The sequence below is a fragment of the Theropithecus gelada genome, chromosome 2, assembly GCF_003255815.1.
Source record: "Theropithecus gelada isolate Dixy chromosome 2, Tgel_1.0, whole genome shotgun sequence".
Classification (NCBI taxonomy): Eukaryota; Metazoa; Chordata; class Mammalia; order Primates; family Cercopithecidae; genus Theropithecus; species Theropithecus gelada.
In genome coordinates, this window is record NC_037669.1 from 1,976,875 (window position 1) to 1,998,485 (window position 21,611).

At 34.9% G+C, this 21,611-nt stretch overlaps 1 protein-coding gene across 6 annotated transcripts in view; it reads left to right on the forward strand.

The window, feature by feature from the left end:
- ROBO2 (roundabout guidance receptor 2) overlaps nucleotides 1–19,966 on the forward strand; it is a 1,769,701-nt gene extending 1,749,735 nt beyond the window's left edge. For 4 of the 6 annotated variants that reach the window (XM_025376509.1, XM_025376510.1, XM_025376512.1 and 1 more), the window contains 3 exons: nucleotides 5,519–5,692; nucleotides 15,019–15,219; nucleotides 16,475–19,966. In XM_025376509.1, coding sequence (XP_025232294.1) covers nucleotides 5,519–5,692; nucleotides 15,019–15,219; nucleotides 16,475–16,476 — 377 coding nt within the window. In that variant the 3' untranslated portion in view covers nucleotides 16,477–19,966. Of the gene's footprint in view, nucleotides 1–3,122; nucleotides 3,306–5,518; nucleotides 5,693–15,018; nucleotides 15,220–16,474 lie in introns of all 6 variants that reach the window. The other 2 variants (XM_025376507.1, XM_025376508.1) reach the window with 2 other exon arrangements.
- Nucleotides 19,967–21,611: the final 1,645 nt, after the last annotated feature.

Below are 21,611 nucleotides of genomic sequence, written 5' to 3' on the forward strand. Positions count from 1 at the left end.
GTGTAGGATTTACTGATTTCACCTCTCAATAGGTACACAGTCAGTTTTATAGGTTCAGAGACCAAATGTGTCACTCTGCTAGATCCTCAGCAAGCAGACATAGACATGAAACCAAAGAAACTCAACTATTTTTAGGCTGGTTATAGTGGAAAAATAAAAATTTTAGAAAACAAATCACTGGGCCAAGTGCATTAAGATGGATAAACATGGATGGAAAATTTACACTCCAAAGAAACTAAGCTGCCACTTAATGTAAATGTTTTATCTTAATTTAAATAAGATATTGCTAAATATCAATATTTAAGTGTATCAAAGCATAACCAATACCCACATATATATCACATATCTATATACTATTTATCATTATATTCCTTATTTAATAAACTTTCTAAGAGTTCCTATGAGAAAATTCTTTCTATTGCTAAGAAGTTACACATCAAATAATGTCATACACAGAATTATAGAATAATGAAAAAGTTGAATGCATTTAATTCCATATGCCTACTGTTTATTGAATTTCTAATGTAAAATGTCCCTGAACAAAAAATATGAAAATAAATATGAAATAGTTCCTAACCTCCAGAATTCCATTGTCTAGGAGAGGAAACACATGTGCAGCAGACCATAATATATAGAGAGAACTGATATGCGAGTTTATGTGTAGTGTTTGGAAACCAAAGGAGGTAGAGAGATGGATTCTCTCTATAATAAGATAGAATTAAGGTGATAACAGAAGTGGCATTTAATTTAGAGTTTAAAGTTTGTCAGTGGTTAATAGCGTTAGTGGCAATATCTCTGTCTAAAGAATGAAAGATAATGTTATGTAAATGAGCAAGGAGACACACAGGCTGTAAGAGAGTGAATGAGGACTAATACACAGCAGGTACATTAGTCTGGTTTCACACTACTATAACGATATTACCGGAGACTAGGTAATTTATAAACAAAAGAGGTTTAACTGACTCACTGTTCCGCATGGCTGGAGAGGCCTCAGGAAACTTACAGTCATGGCAGAAGACAAAGGGGCATGTCTTACATGGTAGCAGGAGAGAGAGAGAGCGAGCAGGGGAGATGCCAGACACTTATCGAACAACCAGTTCTCAGTTCTCATGAGAATCCCTCACTGTCGTGAGAACAGCCTGAGGGAAACCGCCCCCATGATCCATTCACCCCCACAAAGTCCCCCCCTTGACACAGGGGGATTACAATTCGAGATGAAATTTGGGTGTGGGTGCAGAGCCACATCATATCAGTAGGCTAGGCTAGATATTGAAGAGTTGCAAATACTGAATTAGCAGTTTGGGTATGGCATTGGCTAGCTGGGTAAGGCTTTAAACAGAGGAACACATGTATGTAAGTGCTTCACAAAGATAGTGCAGAAAGCAATGAGGAAGACAGAAGATATGAGAATGAAATTAGGTAGGAGGAGTTTAGGAGTGAAATAAGGTGAAGATTAAAGAGACGTTTATTTGGACAGTAAGAGCCGGCATTTAGAAATACAGAAAACAGCACAGGGAAGGGAGTGAGCTTTCAAATGTTTTTAAACCATCCTCAGTTCCAGAGTTTCGTATTCTTTTGTGACCCCCTCACTGAATGTCTTTGGTTTTTTTTCTAACCTAGTACAGCATTATATTGCAAAGCCTACTGCATCATTTCTTCTTTCATTTTGGATTGTTGGTCCTTGACTTGTGGTTGTTAATCCAGAAATGATTCTCTCAGAAGAGGCTCAGTTGCTGGTGTTATCTTCACTTCCTTGCAGTGGCCTGTGTCAAGGGAATTTGTTTGAAAAGTAAAAAGTGTATCTCTGTGCTTTTGGCAACCAGAATCAAAACTCTATCTTTCTTTGCTACACTTAACACCCTTTTAACTTCTCAGATCATTCTAACCAGTTCAGCTTCTGTTTTCTTGGTATTGAAAGTGCATGAATCCGTGTCATTGTATCCTGGCCCCTTGACCAAAATTACAAATACTGCATCGGGGCAACACTCCTAACTATTCTGTAGTTGCTTAAATATTAGAGAAAAAATAAATAAATAAACGGTCTATAGCATTTGACTGTCATCTCTTTTATGTAAATATGTATTTGATTTATTTCGAAATCTGAAATTAGTTTCTTACAAATACTTTTTGCTCCTCTTCTAACAAAAATAGGATAAGCAATGCTTGGTAGTTTTTTGTGTCATGAATTAATGGTATACCAACATGAATAAATCTTGTAATATTAATTTTATTAAGTAGGAGATTATGTTGTTTGTTTTTGTCTAAGAAAATATATAAAATTATAAATGACTTGCTAGAAAATCAAGAAAAAATGTTTCTGAGTATCTTCACAACTTACAGCTCTTTAAACATAAAATTAAATTTATTTTCCTCTATTCCCATGTTGCATTTTGCAGAAAAAATTTATGTTAATGCCGATGATAGTCCTTATAAATGTTACTTTTTAACATAAATCTTAGTACTAAAGAGAAAACTGGAGTTCTTAAATAACTTAAAGGGCAAAGTAAGCAAAAAGAACATTTAAATTAATAGAACTTCTTTAAAATACATTTATCTTATGTTATAAGTTCATTTGCTTTGATACTGTTTATACGTTTTTTGTTTGTGAATTTTTGTTGTTATTTGTAATTAAGTTTCTATTTTAAAATCTTGAAATAATTTTTGCCTTTTATGATATAGTGTAGTTTCTATTCAGATTATCTTTGGAGTCTGCATTAAATTCAAAATATATTCACACTATTTCTTCAACTGAGTCTGTGATGAGTTTAAGAACACTAAGTTTGTTTTACTGAAAGTGTTCATTTCTGAATTATAGTAGCTTAAAATGTACATCACAACTCTCTTTTGGAAAATGATTGTGTAATGGTTTAAACAGTGTAAGAGGTGAACAGTACAGCACGTGCTTTGCTTATGTGTTGCAAACAGATACAGATTTTAAATGAGCTTCTTTCTTCTGCACAAAAAATGTTTAAAATGTACCTGATACTTGTATTTGGCTAAAGAAATCATGATGAAACTTCAAGGAAGAAGCGAGGACAGCCTACTTGCTCGTTAGTATAGTGTGTACAGCAGATGAGATTTTCAATATCTACAACTCACTAGACCACTACATTTGTTTTTAGGTTCAATGGTAAATGGATGGGGCTCTGCATCTGATGAGGATCGTAACTTTTCTAGTCATAGATCTAGTGTAGGTAGCTCCTCCGATGGCTCTATCTTTGCCAGCGGCAGTTTTGCACAAGCACTGGTGGCAGCAGCAGATAAAGCTGGTTTTAGGCTGGATGGAACCAGCCTTACAAGAACAGGTTGGTAGACTCCAAGTCAACACTCTTTGCATGAGAGAATCTTGTCCTTGGACACTGACCTCTTTTCTCCTGTTCTTTCCCCTTAGTGAGTCTGACTGTAGGGCTTTCTTTAATGTGCATGAACACAATTTGGATGCTCCATTACCAAAACTCTCTTCTGATGCTAGTTTTGCAGAGCCAAGAAAAGACTCCGCCTCTTTCTATCTCTGATTTTCCTTTCTCTTCACGGCTTTGCTGATTAATTGGAATAGGCTTCCTTTTTATATTATAGCAAAGCAGCAACTAAGATTGCCATTAAATTTTCAATAACTCACACTTTGCAAAATCCTCACACAATTAATAATGTACCCAGTGATTAAATTTACTCAGCTTTTATCTCCATTACTTTCCTTTGCCTCATCTCTTTCTGCAAATGCATTTTCTGGGAAGGTTTCCTTAGCATGGGGTAAATGGGTCTAAGGCTGTTGGTCTTACCATTTCAAATAGCTTATGGTCTTATTAATCGTTTGGCTAGTAAGATTTTAATACAATAATGTATTATTTGTCTTAAAGGATGCTAATTAAAGATACACCCACTGCATTTGCAAGTTGAATAAAATAATGACTACATGTGTATTTCTCTTTAGGGTAATTTAATTTTGATTTCTGAGAGTGGTAAGTAATCATATAAAAGAACAATTTTATAATTTTTCAAGTGCTTCCCATTCCACAAAAAAGAATGTAGGATTAATAATAGATCAGTAATTTGTAAATATTTGAAACAAAGTAACTTAGGCATGATGCGTGCTTTTATATTTGTATGTATAATTCTTAACTATACATATAAGAATATTCTAATATATGAATTAAACTGAACTTCCTTGCAAAACAAACTAATAAAACATTAAGTACGTTTGCAAAATCTTAACTGTTATCAAATAGTAAAGAAAAATGATTTTTACCCTTCTCTAAACTCTCAGGTTATAAAAATGAGTCATGGAAGTTTTCTTGGAATTATACCACCAATATTTCTTTTGAACATACATTAGCTATCTTTAAATGAAATAAAAAATATCTTCTAAGCATTGCAGAGGTTTATTTTTCAAATAGCATCCAAACTAAAATATGTTATAATAGAACTGTTATTTGAATTGTCTTGCATTGTAAGGAATAAGTCTGAAACTTTATGTTGCTTGAGTGCTTTTTGTGGCATTAGCTGTAAGCAGAGCAGTGAGAACGTGCAAGGAAACTAATACATTAGAAAGCATAAGTGCATTTCTTGCATGTATGCTAATAGCTAATAAAGCATTAAGTAATATCCTGTCACATCGACTTAAGAAAATGTAACTACATACAATAATGTTGTATGAAATGAAAACATACACAGGAGAGTAAATACATGCACATAAACCAGGCCTCTGTTACTATAATAAACATGGTATTAAAATTGTAAGGTGTTGAAAATTTATTAGCTAACCTTTTCCCAGAGTATATTTCCCTGTACACCTACTCTAAACCACAAGAAAAGGACACAGCACATATCACTTTTCAATGAGAACTTGGAAGCTGCTCAGATACAATATTCACCAGAAAATACCTATTGCACGCTGGATATACAAGGTGATTTTAACCTGCTGTCCTCTACACAGATGTTATTGAGTTTATGCCAAAAGAGATAGAAGTCATCGTGTGTGTGCATAAGTGGTAAGGTCAATTTAATATATGTGTCTGAGCAGACCTTTCATGTAAAATTTCAGATGTAATTACCATATGGCATTTTTCTGTGTTCAGAGAGATTTTGTAAGTTTCCAAGGATGAAATTTTATTAAACAAATAAAACAGTATATACTTCATAGATAGCGTCTTTAATTTTAAGAACTAAAAGCTGCATGAATTTGCATACATCTTTGAAAATATCACTAATATTGTCAAGGTTAAATAGAAGTATAATCATGCAATATTGAGTTTTGGATTGGTGAATCTGTTTTATGTTCATTTGTTTGATTTTTGGGGAGGGTCAGTGGGGGTGTTGTTAGCTTATTAAAAATTGAACAAAATACGTGCACCTAAGAATGTAGAAAATATATTTTTCTACAGAGATGCACCAATATTTGCTATCTTCAAGTGTTATCTCTAGGTAGATTTACAGGTTAGTCATAGAGCAGGAATACAGGACAGAATCAGCAGGCTATAATGACATTCTCTAGAACCCATTCCCTTTATTTTCATTTTAGGAAAAGCCTTTACCTCCTCTCAAAGACCTCGACCTACCAGCCCATTTTCTACTGACAGTAACACCAGTGCAGCCGTGAGTCAAAGTCAGAGGCCTCGGCCCACTAAGAAACACAAGGGAGGGCGGATGGACCAACAACCAGCATTGCCTCATCGAAGGGAAGGAATGACAGATGGTAGGTTTCTTTCCTTTTCCCTCGTTTTCTCACTGAAGAGACGTGCTCCATGCAGTCATGTACTTAGATTAATGTAGTCATGGTGGCTTAGCCATTGCCTCATTACATAACAAGACAAACCTGGCAATATGGTCCTGTTTAAATAAAACACCATTTTTAAAAACAATCTAGAATTATTTCTGTTATTAAGCCTCAAGAAATACATGCCATACAATTTTTTGAGGTTGATTTATTTTTTGCCATTCTGGCATCTTTCATAAATGCTTTTTAGTGAGCATTTTACTTTAAGAGTAGGAAAGAAAACATAAGCTGCATGTGCATTTATATTGTCAGAAATTTTATAATATTAAATTACAATATCTTAGCTGGTGTTTCACTTTTGGAAAAAAAGACTTTTTGAAATGATATAGTAATTTTTTAGTCACAAATTTCAGAGCCAAAATCAGGCTACAGGTCATGTAGTTGAAGAGTGTCTTAGTCTGGGCTGCTATAAAAAACATAGAGTCCTGCATTGTACGACAATGTTTCGGTCAATGACAGACTGCATGTGAGACAGTGGTGCCATAAGGTTAAAATGCTGTATTTATGCTCTACCTTTTTTGTTTAAATACACAAATATAACACCATTGTGTTATAACTGCCTGTAGCACTCAGTACAGAAACATGCTGCACAGATTTTTACCCCAGATCAATGGTATGTAGTCAGCTATCCCATCTAGGTTTGTGTAAATAAACTGCATACCACTTGCATAACAACGAAATCACCTAACACCACATTTCTCAGAACTTATCTCCATCATTAGGTAACACGTGACTATACCATAAGCTGGCAGATTCCGAACAACAGAAATTTTCTGCACAAATCTGGAGTGTGCAAAGTCCAAGATCAAGGCACCGGCAGATTTGGTGTCTGGTGAGGACCCACGTTCTGGTTCACAGAGGGTGCCTTTTCATTGTGTGCTCACATAGTGGAAGGGACAAGGTTCTCTCTGGGTGTGTCTTACAGGTGCTCATCCCTTCAGGAGGACCCCACCCTCATTACCTAATCACCTGCCAAAGGCCCTACCTCCCAATATCATCACATTGGGGATTAGGATTTTAACGTATGAATTTTGGGGGTACACAAACATCCAGACTCTAGCAGAGGGTCAGAAAACTTCTTCTATTAAAGTCTAGATAGTAAATATTTTTGGCTTTTGGGACATATGGTCTCTGTCACAACTACTCAACACTGCCATTGTTGCATGACTGCAGCTATAAAAAAAGTAGAATAGGCCAGGCATGGTGGTTCACGCCTGTAATCCCAGCACTTTAGGAGGCTAAGGCGGGCAGATCACAAAGTCAGAAGATCAAGACCTTCCTGGTCAACTTGGTGAAACCTCCTCTCTACTAAAAGTACAAAAATTAGCTGGGCGTGGTGGTGCATGCCTGTAATCCCAGCTACTCGGGAGAATGAGGCAGGAGAATTGCTTGAACCAGGGAGTCAGAGGTTGCAGTGAGTTGAGATCATGCCACTGCACTCCAGCCTGGGCAACAGAGCAAGACTCCTTCTAAAAAAGAAAAGACAAGTAGAATAATGGATATGACTGACTTCCAACAAAACATCATTCACAAAATGGGCAGTGGCTGGATTCGGCCCACGGTCCCTAGTCTGCTGATCTAGCTCGATCTTTTTATTTATATATAGCATCCAGTATTTGAATATTTGCTTAAACACTGTTAGTTTCAAGAAACACAATGTTACTGGAAGATATCCATGTTCGATAATGAGTATTTCATTAGCTTTACAGAATATAGTCTATTTCCCATATTTTTAATTTAGTTCTTATATCTTTTAAAGAATGAATTAAAATATATATACTGAAGTTATAGTCTAAGGATATGTAACACATACTTAAAGTGTCTACTACAATGTCAGATTGAAAGGTAAATTTCTTTTTCCTTTTTAGCACTATACCCTATAAGCGCACAAACATTATCCTAACATAGTTCAATTAAACACCAAAAGGATAAACTTTTAAAAACTGCACAATAGAACCATCTGGGAAGCTCTAAAATGTATCCTAGATATTCAGATTTGATTATTCTGGGGTGAAACCCAGTTACAGGTAATTTTAAAGCGCCACAAGAGAACCTGAAGTGTACCTGTCTTGGAGAAGCTATGACCGAGTCCTTAGCACACTTACACTTACCATTACAGGACAGAATGAAGCTTCATTGAAAAAGAAGAAAAGCATTTGTTTTTTATTCGTTTGGGGAAGGGAGTATCCAATCCTGCAGCCCTATTTGTGCTTTCTTTTGTCATCTTACAAAGGTAAGAGGACTTAAAAAGCCAAATAGATTTGTTCTACATGCTTTCCGGTTTACTTATCTTTCCTGCTTCCTTTGTTTTCAATGGAATATGAAGGTTTAGGGTACAATTGAGATTTTTGAGTCTCTGTAAATGGGTATCCTGTGGTGAGTAAAAATGTTCACCCCTGCCTTTCTGCTTAGATGTTCCGAAAATTAGCTGAGCACTTAAAACTGTTTGTAGCGTTGATCTAATTCTTCGTAAATAAAAAAGGACTGCTGTCACTGAATTGCTAGTTATAAATCTAATAGTTGATAATTTTGTATTTTTTTTTCTGTTGTGAATATTGTGGAAAGAGAAAAATGTCTAAGTATAGAATTTTCTGTGGTTTTTCAGAAATGTTTGAAGATATTATTCAGAATATGTGGAAGATATAAAATATAAATCAACAAAATAGAGATTTTTTTTCCTGAAACACTTTTATTGCAACCTTTTTAAGAATGTTTCCTTAAAGCAAGCTGCCTCCTAGTTTAAAATATGATCAATATATTGCTTATTTTTCTAAAAAATAAATAAGTTTCTAAATTTTCAAATTTGCCAGCATCTCAAAAAGGGGTTATGGATAATGTGTTATTAGAAAATGATACATTTTAGAAGTAGCGATATAGCAAAGGAAATTTCAGCCCACGTATCTCCCCAAGTGCGTAATCCAAAGCCATTTTAATTATGATGTGGTGCAAAGACATTTATTTTGGATGGTGCTTTACAGGTTATCCTTAAGCACACTGTTATTTTGCAGCAAGTGCATGTGTCATAGCATTTATATGGTATGGATCTACGTGTCAGAAATAATTTCATAACGTTTTATATAAAAATCAAGTTGTTCTTTTTGGGAAGGCTGATGCCTAGCAGCATTGAGTGTACAGACGTTTTACAATAAACCTTTTGCATTATAGATTTTACAATAGTGTTTGCTGTCTTCTAAGCAGTAATGTAAAGATGTAGGCCTTTTCAGCACCGGGAACCATCATTTTCTAGATCAGACCTTTATGGTTTCTGAGGGGAAGACAGAACATGAGTGGTTGTTGGGAGGTTGTAATGGCAAGTGGCATCACTTCTCCTGTTTCATTGGCAACAGCTCTGCCACGTGGTGTCAAACTAACTACTGGGGTGAGAAAGCAGCTTTCCCTGTGCCCCATAAGAAAGATTATTAGTGGCGGGAAATGTCAGTCTGTATCCCAAAGACTGAAAAATCCCACACACATCTTAAAGGGTGTTCTTTTCCCTTTTGTAAGTTTCTCCAAAGCAGGCATTCCTGAGTCCAAATCTTGTATTCCATTTGTCTTATAAATCAAAGAATACCCTTGAAAGCCAATATATTGACCAATGCTAAAAAAGGAAGATATATCTGTTTACCCATCAACCTGTTTTTCCTAGATAATTTGTTTCCAGCCTATTCTCCCTTTCACCTAGCATTTTTTTTTTTTTTTTTGAGAGGGAGTTTTGCTCCTGTCATCCAGGCTGTAGTGCAATGGTGCGATCTCAGCTCACTGCAACTTCCACCTTCTGGGTTCAAGCGATTCTCCTGCCTCAGCCTCCGAGTAGCTGGGATTACAGGCATGCACCTCCACAATCAGCAAATTTTGTATTTTTGATAGAGACAGGGTACCATGTTGGCCAGGCTAGTCTCAAACTTATGACCTCAGGCTATCTGCCCACCTCCACCTCCCAAAGTGCCAGGATTATAGGCATGAGCCACCATGCCCGGCCCCTTTCCCCTAGTTCTTAATGTCCTGTTCAGAGAAGGGGCCCTTTCTCATCCCTGCCGCATACTAGCTTTGGCCTTTGAGCAAATTTACTTACTAGCGTTGGCCTTTGAGCAAATAAATTTACATATTTATTATTCACTCAAATACTTATTAAGCATATAACATATAATAGACAATGGGAGCCAAACAGACAAAAATCTCCTGCCTTTTTATATTTTAGTTAGGGAAGATAGATGAAGACCAACCTAAGTACATACATGAACATGTAAGTAAGTTGGTGATAAATGTTATGGGGTAGAAACAAAGGGAAGGGAGTTGAGAAGTATAGGTGTAGGGAGGAAGTATTTTTAAGTAGAGTGATTGGGGAAGGCCTCACCAAGAAGGCAGCATTTGAGAAAAGACTGGAATAACATCAGCGAAAGAGTAATGCTGATATCTGAGGAAAGGTTATTCCGGGAAATGAGAATGGCAAGTGAAAGCCTGAGACTTATTTGAGAAAAAGGAAAGGGAACGATATGACTAGAGCAGAGACAGAAACAAGATAGAATACAAAGTCAGGCAAGCAAACAAGGGCTAGTGTTTGTCAGACCTTTAAGCTACCATAATGACATTAGCTCTTACTTCGAATGGTAAACCACTGGACGGGGTGTGTATGTATGTGCATGTGTGCATGCATGTGTGTGTGTTTAAGGCAGGGAAGTGACATGATCTTATTTATTTGTTTATTTTTAAAAAAGTAATTCTAGCTGCTGTGTTGAGATATACTAAATGAGGCAAAGTGGAGATTGTGGAAGCTACCAAAGTGGAGAAGAGATGATGGTGATTCATACCAAAGGAGAATCAATGGCAATGTTAAGAAAGGTTGGATTTTGGAGGTAGAGCTAACGGGAGTTGTTATGAAATAAACATAGGCCATAAAGAAAGGAAACCACATTACTCTGAACTGTTGGCTAACTTGTAGAATGTAACTGTGACCAAGCAAGAGAAGAAACACGGCAGAGGAAGCATATTTTATGTAGGATGATCTGGAGCTGAGTTTTGATACATGAAATTTGAGAAGCTTTCTAAACACCTAAGTGGAACTGTCCAGTGTAGATCTGGTTATATGAGTCTGGAGTGTATAGGAGGAAAGATCCAAGCTGGAGATTTTTAATTTCTTTTTGCCTTCATTTTCTTATCTGAAAACGGAAGGTAATAATGGCACCTATCTCATTGGACTGTTGTGTGCCTGAAAAGAGCTAATCCTCAGTAGGCCAGTAAGAGACTTTTTAGTGAATTGATTTGGTTGAAATGAATCAACATAGAAATGAGCAATAAATTTAATTTAAGTAAATGTATTTGATTACATACTTTTATTTTTCAAAAACCCATTCTTAATCCCATTTCTTTTTCCAATTAGTTTATTTCAATGTGCATGTAATGTCCTTTCTTCTTAAAATATACGAACTCCAAGGATATTTCTTATGAAGCTATATAATTTTTGGTTAAATTAAATAATAATCAGAATTTTAGCTGGCATAAGCAGATGCTGTTTTGGCCATTTTAAAAACGAAGCTGCTCTGATGGAGAATAAAAATCAATGACAAGATAAGTTATTTTGGAAGCAAATACAATCATTTCTGCTCACTGGCAGTCTAAGTTCAATAAATCAAATGAAATAATTTGCATTTATAATAACATATAGTGAAGGAAGTCAGTACTATCGAATATGAAGGAAACACCAAACTCATTGGATTATCCAACAAACAGATATCTCAATATTGGATTATTTCTTCATTTTGGAAAAATATTCCAAATGCAACTTTATCCTCCCAACCAGAGACCCTGTTCCCTTCAGTTATTAGCAATTCATAATTTAACATGAGGACACACGTAAGAACTGGCAATGCTGCTCCATCTTAGGAACTCAGAGGAGATGCTCCAGAGACCAACATTATCAGTTCAATGGAGAATAGTATCATTTTGCTCATAAAAGAGAGTATAAAGGTTCTTGAAGTCTTTGAAAGGAATGGCTTAGCTGACTGTTAAGGAAGCTATCTTTTGTCTACAAGAAATTTATACGTTTTCCTTCTAAATTTCACAAACAGAATGTTATTAGAAACAACAGAATACATTTACAAAAATGGCATCAGAAATAATTGACTATGTTATGTACAATGTCCTCTATTAATGAAATAAATGTGTATTTTATACGATATTTGGTCTTTATGAAAAAATAATATAATTACCAATATTCTAAGGATGAACAAAGAAGTTTACAATAACATGCAAGAAAAATGAGAAGAAAATGATCCAAATTGATGTTCAGAAGATTTCAAAATCTTCAGCAAAGTAATTTCAGAACTAATACATACTTAAAAGTGAAAGAAAGGACTATGATTTCACAATCGAAGACATACAAAATATAAAGCTATTATGATCTGAAGAGTTAATAAAAGAGAGATGAAAAGGGAGCTGATATTGGAACCTTAAATTTTTTCCTATCTGATATTTACTTTAAAGAGCTTTTCTGAAAAATTATCTCTTCTACTCTATCTCAAATTTCTGTGATGCATTGTCTTCTCTAGCACCATAAAACACATTCAATCTTTACTCTGAACATTGGTTATTACTTACTAAAATTAATACATTGGAAGATTATAATATATTACTTGTAACTCATTAGCTAACTCATGAAACGAACAGCCAGAATTGGTTGTCAAGCAGAATGTTAATTGCATTTAATAAATGTTAGCTTAATGTTGTTAAATGTGCCACATACATGGGTAAAGGCGTCACATCGTTCTGAATTTCCCGAGGGGGACATTCCCTTTGGAGACCTTTTGTTCTTGGGGCCTTGTGCTAGCACAGCTTCTGGAATTTCTAGTGATCTTATTTTGTGTCATGGTATTTCTTGGGGAAGGAGGGTTGGACAGTGGATTGAACATAAACAGTGAACTGCCCTTTACACCTTGCATGATAGCCTCAATATGCAACTGAAAACACTTCCCACATTTAACTGTTGAGCAACACTAGTCAATTTTGTTTCAATGATGCGATGGCCGAAAGACAGCAGAGAGAGCAATAATATGAGCTTTGGAAATAAACAGTTGACTTTTATTTTCCCCAAATTTCTTTTGTATGGGTAATACCTGTATGAGGGCAAAGATTTTCTTCAACGTGAACTAAAACCTGTATTTTTCATGAAATTTTAGTCCATTCTAAACATTATTCAAAATTTTTAGATCTTCCACCACCACCAGATCCCCCGCCAGGTCAGGGTCTCAGGCAGCAGATAGGCTCGAGCCAGCAGGCTGGTAACGTGGAAAACTCAACAGAGAGAAAAGGAAGCTCTCTGGAGAGACAACACGCATCCGCCCTAGAAGACACAAAGAGCTCACTGGATGGTCCAACTAGAACCTCCCTAGAGTGGCAGCGGCAAACCCAGGAACGGATAAGCTCCACAGAACGACAGGAAGAGACACGGAAAGCCCCACACAGACAAGGGGTCGGATCAGGTGTGTCCTGCACAGTCCCAAGAAAGTGTGGACTGTGACCATTTCTTTTGCTACCAGGTATTCTAGAAAGGGCAGTTGTTTAAGGGCATCTGAGAAACATTTGCCTTCGATCAGTAATGGAATTTGGAATTCCTTGGCAGAGTTTTCCAGTACATGCCTTAAGGCTGATTCCGATGGGCAGTGTTCCTCAGTCAACCTCTCCACAGGGCCTTTGATCTCCAGAGACTTGCAAGCTTCATCTAAACTGCTCAGTAGAAAATTTTATTTTTTGGCCTATTAATGTTTATATTGAGTACTTTAAAGATCGCTAAATTTAATCGTTTGTGTCAGTTTAATCTCTGCCTTCAGCAAGTTTGTTCATTTTGACTGAAGTAACCAGTCATTCGAAAGGAGAACTCACATCAAATAGGTGAATTCATTAAAATTACAAAGTTGCAGAAAAATGCCCCATCACAGACCCTCCAGTTAGATAAGGTTATACTGGGCGTGCACTTTCTCCAACTGTTAATCAGTTGATTGATTTAGTTGATTGTTAATGTGTCTATGGGAAGTGCTTTTTTATAAATCAAGCTTCCTGGAAATGTCACAGAAATAAATTTCATTGTTTGTAGTTAGATTTTTTTGGGGCGGCGGGGGGTCGCGGGAGGTGGGGAGCCTATTTTATAAATGTATTTTCTGAGATACCTCTTCTCGTGTCAGGATTCATTGAGTATTGAAACACACACATACACATACACACAATCTTTGAAAAAATATCTTTTCACTTATTCATTTGGACTTAAAGTGTTCTAGATAGGCCTCTCTCCATGCATTTTCCGTAACTCCATTTTGACACAACTTGATGCTCAAGTTTTTGGAAAATGTCATTGGTGCAAGGGCCAGTAGATGACAATTTTAATATCTAGGTTTAGTGGAACATTTAGAAAGTTTACACCATTCAGGCTGTGAGAGAAAAATCATGCGGTTCTTGTCATTAGAGACTATGTAAGGGGAGAAATAGTAAATTCAGTTGGCATTAATCATAGAATAATAGCCCATACATAGAAAGAAAGTGAAAAACAGAGGGGATGGGGTGTGGAGTGGGAGCAGTGAGAATAAAGAGGGAAAGAAAAAACAATTTTTGAACTATTAAGTGATTATTTGTAACATATGTCATGAGTTATTTGTAGAGAGAACAATCTGTAAAAAAAAAAAAATTAGCATATTATTTATTTAAATGTGTGTGTTTCTCTTTTTCTTTTAAGGAAATACATAGTCCTTTAAATATTGTATTTCTGTCTCAAAAAGCAACATAAATTTTAAAAGCTTATTTAATTAACTAAGATATAGTTCTTTATTTAAATCAATTGAGAAAATGTTGCCATAATTTCAGCTGAAACAAAAACCCAGTTTCTTTAATCTTAATGGGAAAATTAAATTGGAGCCTCATTGAACTTTAGAAATTATTCTCAGATATGCTTTTGTTAAACAAACTGTAGTTCATTGTATTCAGCCCTCTTTTATAATGAATTTAAATTTTGCAAATAATATATAACATTGTGTATTTATCCCAAGATCTCTTTTCATTTAATTCTGCTTCAGTTCCTATTGTAGGAAATGTTGCTTGCACATAGAAATTTCTTTAATATCCGGTCCTGATTAAACTTCATAATTTTAATTTTACTAAAGAATGAAATGGTAAAGCAGGCCATTCACAGTGTAATATTTAAGAGGTTAGTTTGCCTCCATGTTGCTGTTCAACTTAGCCCTTGGGGTTTTTTTCTTTTTCAGAGGAGGCCTTGGTGCCCTATAGCAAGCCCAGTTTCCCATCTCCAGGCGGCCACAGCTCATCAGGCACAGCTTCTTCTAAGGGATCCACTGGACCTAGGAAAGCTGAGGTGTTGAGAGCAGGCCACCAGCGCAATGCCAGCGACCTTCTTGACATAGGATACATGGGCTCCAACAGTCAAGGACAGTTTACAGGTGAATTATGTAAGTGCTGTAGGTCATTTAAAAGGCTATTGTGATTCAGAAAGAATCTTGAGTTGATAACATTGCCATATTAAACAAATTTCAGGTTAATAGAAAATTTGCTCTGCTACGAAAACAATCAATTGCAATTTTCAGCAAGTTTGGTCATGACTTAGGCCATGGCTGTATTTATTGCTGTCCGTTTTTATAAATGTTTCTGCTATTTTAAGTTTGATTTATGCTATAAAAATTGTTTTAAGTTAGTCGATTAGTCTTAATACTTGTAAGTGAAATTAAATATAGTGTATTTGTCATTTTCTTTGCCTTTTTAACTGAACACAATCAAGAAAGGGAGACACTGGCCTTTTGGTAGTTTTAAAGAAACTCCTAAGGAATTCTTCATTTTCAAGTTGCTCTTCATTTATTTTTTAAATTTGGGTAGTCACCCTTGAAGAGTTGATCTTTGATTATTAATTAATTTGTAATATTTTGACTACAATAACATTTTATAAATAAATTTCCATTTATGAATGAAAACTGGCACAGTTAGTATAATTAATTTTCTAAATGTAAAATACTAGGTAATAGGGAAAGTGAAGAATGTCACAGCAAAAAATGTTGAGCTCCTTGTGTTAATTTCCTCAGGAAAGTTACCAATACAGCTTTTCATTATCAGAAATATATTTGCTGGATATTTTTAACTGCCTCTTTGAATTCTGTTTAAAAGCATTGCTGAGAAAACAGCCCTGTTTCTAATATTCTCAACCCCTTAACTGGTTATTGGACATGAGAAAGTAATCTGTCTTCCTAATCTATTTCCTCATCAGAAAAATAGCATTACCATTATCTTCACGTCACAGATTGTTTGGAAGATTCCATGAGATAATGAAAAGAGAAATAATTTCAAAACTGTTAATTTCTTTATTGATCTCAGTTGTCACTGTTGTTGGCTATTGCCAATCTATGATTAAGATTTGTTTATAATTTTAATTTGATTCATAACTACTTGAATTTTTCTTTACCTTTTTTTTGAAGTAATGACAGATGCACAAGAGTACCAAAATAGTTCTATTGGGTGTTTAAATTTCCAAATTCTGTAGTGTTTCTTTTACTTGTTGATCATCTCCTTCAAGTAAAATTACTTAAGTTCACAAACTCATCTATCTGAATACCTTATTTTCATTGATTATCTGTTTGCTTTGCTTTTTGTTTTGCTGGTCAAAAAAGTAGAATGCTTAATTTACATTTTATTTCTATTTTTTTTCTCTCTCTTTAGAGTAACTGAGAGGAGACATACAAAGCTGCTCTGAAGGACCATCAGGTCCGAACTCATGGAAGTGATGACACTAAACAGTGCAATGAACAATTTCTTTATTTATGTACTATTAAAAGAACTGTAAATGCAATGTAAAGACACACAGCCACACATATCCCACAGATATTTTAATTGTGTTCTTCTCTTAAGTACACCACCCACCTTAACTCTTTCTTGTCAGGAGTATATAAAAAAGAAAGAAAACAAAACTCGCCCTACAGGAAGAAAAGGATTTTCCTCTGTATATAATTTCTTTTGTGCATTGCTATGCAAGCTCACTCTTTTTAGCTCTGTTCATATTATTGTCTGTTCTTTTTGGTCTGTTGTACTATATGTGAATTAATAGGCTGTGGTGCCATATATTAACTTTTAATTGTGTAACTTTTATGTTTAAATTTTGCACTGCAATTTTATTTGGTGATAAGCACAAGTCTCTACTCCTCGTGACATGAAGAAAAAGACTGAATGTGAAGGGAGTTTCTGTACTGTAAGCTAGATTGGATAATGATGGTTGTAACAAATCATGTTAGATGGTTTTCAGTTGGGGCGTAGAAATAGGAAGATGCAAAGGAACAATGGTGTTGGCAAAGTCTTCTTTGAATATCAGGGACTGAGTCAATAAAAAATAGTAGAAAGGTGGCTTTTACTATTGACAAAAGCAGGGGTCAAAAAAAGTAGTTCGTCTTAAGACTGAATATGCATTAAAGTATGCAGGTAGCAAAGATGTAATAAATTTGCTTAAAAAAAGAAATTAAAGTTTTATTTAGAATCAATTTTGCCTGTCATTGTAATTGACCCATCTGAGAATTACAATAAGCAAGAGGAAATTAAGGTGTTTTGCAAGAGCTGTATTTATATTACAGTTTTTTAAAAACATTTTCTGAATTATCATAATTAAGCTCTCCAACTCATTAAGTCAGAATATAATATGAAGTTCCCCAAGGAAATGAACAAAATGAACTCTAGAATATCTAGCAAATAGTTAAAGAAGCAATTTATTATTAGGGCATACTCGGGCTGTTTCCAAATATAAACTCTATTGCAATATCTTATTTCATCTTTCTAATACATGTACAGTACACACTAGAGGATAGAGCTGCATCACTTAAATTCATGACTTAAAAAATAATACAGTCTATATACAATTTGTGTTTTATTTGATTAAGAAGTGAAGTTTATGCCACCCAATGTATAGCCAAATTGTACGTGCTTAAAAAGCAGTGCTGAGAGTATGTTCAGTTCACAGTAAGTAGATTTATTGGAATAAATATTTTGTGGTACATCCTCAGAAATTGGCTTCCGACTAAAATACGTTTGACCCATTTTGAATAAGGGAATTGAAAAGAAAAGTTTAAAAGGAGAAAAAAAATGCATGTTTATAAACTTTTTAAATAAAACCAGACCTTGTAAGTGGACATTAATAATTGTCCTGCCTCATTTGTTTTCATGACTTTGACAACAAGAAGTTCCTGGACATTGGTCATGTATGCTCAGAATAAATGTGACTTTGAAATATGTGTTAGCTACTGTACATGTATAGTCAGTCAAGTAGAAGAGGACCTTCCTGAAATTCCCACTTGTGACATTTTCCCATGTGTTTCCTACACAATCTTAAATTTTATTTCTGTCTATACTTTCTCAAATTTTTCCTATGATAAGTTCAGTTGTTGGTACTCTTCTAAAAATGTTCAACGTAATTAGGATCAGTTCTAAAATATGGGACCCTTCTGAGTGACAATTCGCACTCCATGCATTATTGGCTCAGTAACCAATTTATGTCATGTCGTTATAACAAAGGGATGACATGATTAAATATTTCCGTCTTTTTTATTCCCTGAGACTGCATCAGCACGGGCAAGTAGAGAACGTAATGTTCTTCATGGGCCCCACCAGCTTTATGGTACCATGTAATTTATTTCTTCACTGAAGAGAAAAGGAATTCTGAGACACAGTTATTAAACCCTTTATCAACTTTCTACCATCAGTGCCTGAATTCTAATGCAGTGGGATTTCTCTGGGACAAAGAGACTGAGGAAGATGAAAAGTTTCTGCCAAGAGTGAATACATACTTATTCACAACTCTAGGATGTGAGGACTTTAAAGATCTCTTTATGCAGTTCCCTACTTAACCTCTTTCTATTTAAAGGCAAACAAATTTTGAAGCGGTTTTGTGTTCCCTCTTTGTGTTTCTCTATGACCCAGTTTAGTCTAAAACCTTAGTTCATTACATATAGAACACATAGCCTTTGATCCCTGGTAACTGGCAGGTGTAGGCGATTAATAAACCAAGGCTTCAAAGTGAAGTATGCATATGCAGATGACTTTTGGAATAATGTGGGCATAGCATCATACCTTCCTGATTGTCTTCAGCATCTAAAAATTAACTGTTACAGGTAAAATTCTGTCAGTGCAGACCTTATGGTTACTTGGAATGTTCTTTTAGACTAGTCCATGTTGCCTATTACACCTAGTTTTAAACACATTGGGCAGTCACATTATGCACTCAAAATATCACCCTCAGGTAGATTGAGGGCAAGATGAAATGCTGTAGCTATACAAAGGAATTCAGAAACATTATTAGAAATCAAAAGCCTTTGTCAACTTGCTACATGTAAAAAGCTACTAATCAGTGTAGTCAGATGTCAACAGAAAAATACAAATACCTATGAGAGCCACAGCAGTTTTTCATTTCATAGCCGATTCAATGAATGTGATTAGAAATTCACTGAGCTCACTCTTACAGGTCTACACGGAGGCCTGCATAAGGACTGCAAAAGGAAATCTGGGTGGGAGAGAATGTAATCTGATCTTGCACTCATAGGCAATGCTGCTATGTAGTCATGCCCAACACAAGCACAGCTTCATTCGTAACAGGAAAAGTCTTCCTTGGGAAAATAGCTGTATTGGTGCCCAAACTCAGGTATGCCAGTGTATGCAGGTGGAGTCGCCCTATCCCTCTTCCAGACATGTTCTATGAGACTTTTAAAATAAGGTGGGATAGTACAGGGGCATGAAAAGAATTGATTCCGTCACAGGATTTGAATTCAGTTCAACGGAGAATGTAGAAAATTCAAAACCAACATACAAGGTATCACACAACCAAGAAAAGTAAAACCATTGCAAGTTTACTTGCTTTGAGTACAAAACAGATTTAATGGTGTTCTATGTCATAGTTTAATGCTCTCAGTATTTAAAGATGTTTTCAACAGGATTTGAATTGCAAGTCTGTAATGTGCTTTGATGGAACACCGCCCAATTTCTATTCAATAAATTTATGTAATTGTCCATTGACAATCTGATGATAACAGTACCATTGAACTCTAAACTGTGGTTTATCTTCGCTACTGGGAAGCAAGTGTGCATCCGTATTAAAGATATGCAGAGACATAACGTTCACTAATTTGTTCATCTGCTTCTGTCTATTGTTTATGGAATTACATGGCAAGAACTGTTGTAAAGCAACATGTCTCTCCACATTATTTTAGCGGTGAAATTACTTCTGTTTTGCTTCTCTATAATGTGTACTTCAAATGAAACACCATCCTTTTTTTAAAAAACTGATGTTCAATTTACTAATTTTTAAAAAATCTCATAATTTCAAAGGCATTTGTTGTGATTTTAAAGTGTTGCAAGAAAAGGGATTTTGTGGCCGTGGGTAGACTTTTTATACTTTGTTTTATAGATGGATTTTTTTTTAACTGTAGTTTGTTTAAGTCACCAAGCAGTGTCCAAAATCTTAATGTGTTTCATTTGATGTTGTTAGATCAGAGAAGAAATTGGCATAAAATCGGTTAATAGTATTGTCAAAGAATTGTGTATTGTGTACTCACTGGGAAAAAATAAAATATATTCACATTTCAAATTTGTAGAAAAGCCATTTATGTAAAACAAACTTGTTTGTAGACATGCCAGAACAAGACCAGGTGCCACTTTTAGAACTCTGCATTAATATTTTGTGACTAAATGCATAATCTGTTTCTCACTCAGTTATGGTTTGAAGAGTGACAAATAGGAATTGGTGTTGACATGTAGAAGTGACTAACAGACACTGATGAAGAACATAGCAAGCATTTGAAATATAGACCCCATTCTATCAGCACTGCTACTTTCCCCATACCATGAAGATCTTTAGACAGATTTAAAACAAATATCTTATTTTTGAAAGTATAAGTAAAGCAGAAAATTGAGGGAAAATGAATTTTTCTCAATTACTTTAGAAGAGCTAATTATAAATTTCTTTTATTTTGGATGTTTTATGTTGGATATTGAAAAGTTATCTCAGGGACTGAGGAGAAAAGAAAAATGCCCCATTTTTTACATTTTATAAATATTTTATTTTTTTTTCACTGCTAAGTACAACTATAGGCTCAATTTTTTTTTCCAAAAATAAAGAGAGGCAATTTCTGTGTTCTTTAAAATAATAATACTAATGACAGGAAAAAGGAAAAAGATTATTGTTAAATCCTGAAACGCTCATTTAAAAATATTTTTAAAAATACAAGGTTTAGGACAACACATTTTAGAGTTTCATTTAATTTATTATTAATAAGGTGAAAAAATAATATTACTATAAAGACAAATGATGTTGCATTAATGTAATACAGTAACAAAATATATATGATTAAAGATGAAGTATGTCAATATGATAAATGGTAGGACAATTATGAAACCACTGCTCCTTTATGGAATTTGTGTATAAAATGGAAAAAGTATAAAATTATCAGAAAGGTTTATTAAAGTAATACACTACAATCTCTCGATTACTGGATATATTAGCTGGAGAAAAGATATATTAATGTTGCACAAAAGCGTTTGAACAAGAAATTATACTTAATGTCCTCCGTTTTTTAAAATGTGATTTTATCTCTTCCGGAAAGAAGCAGAGTTCACACTAAACTTCATTTCATGGGAAAGATGGGAAATAAAACTGTACAATAATACAAAACCAAGTTTTAGAAGTTCAAAACAATACTCCAGTACAAAAGCTAGCAGGGAAGGGAAGAGAATCTGTTATTTCCAAAAGTTTGTAAAGATTCTTTTCACTTTGATGAATTTAATGCAGTCTCAGTTTTGACCTTCAACTTCTTAGGCACAGACA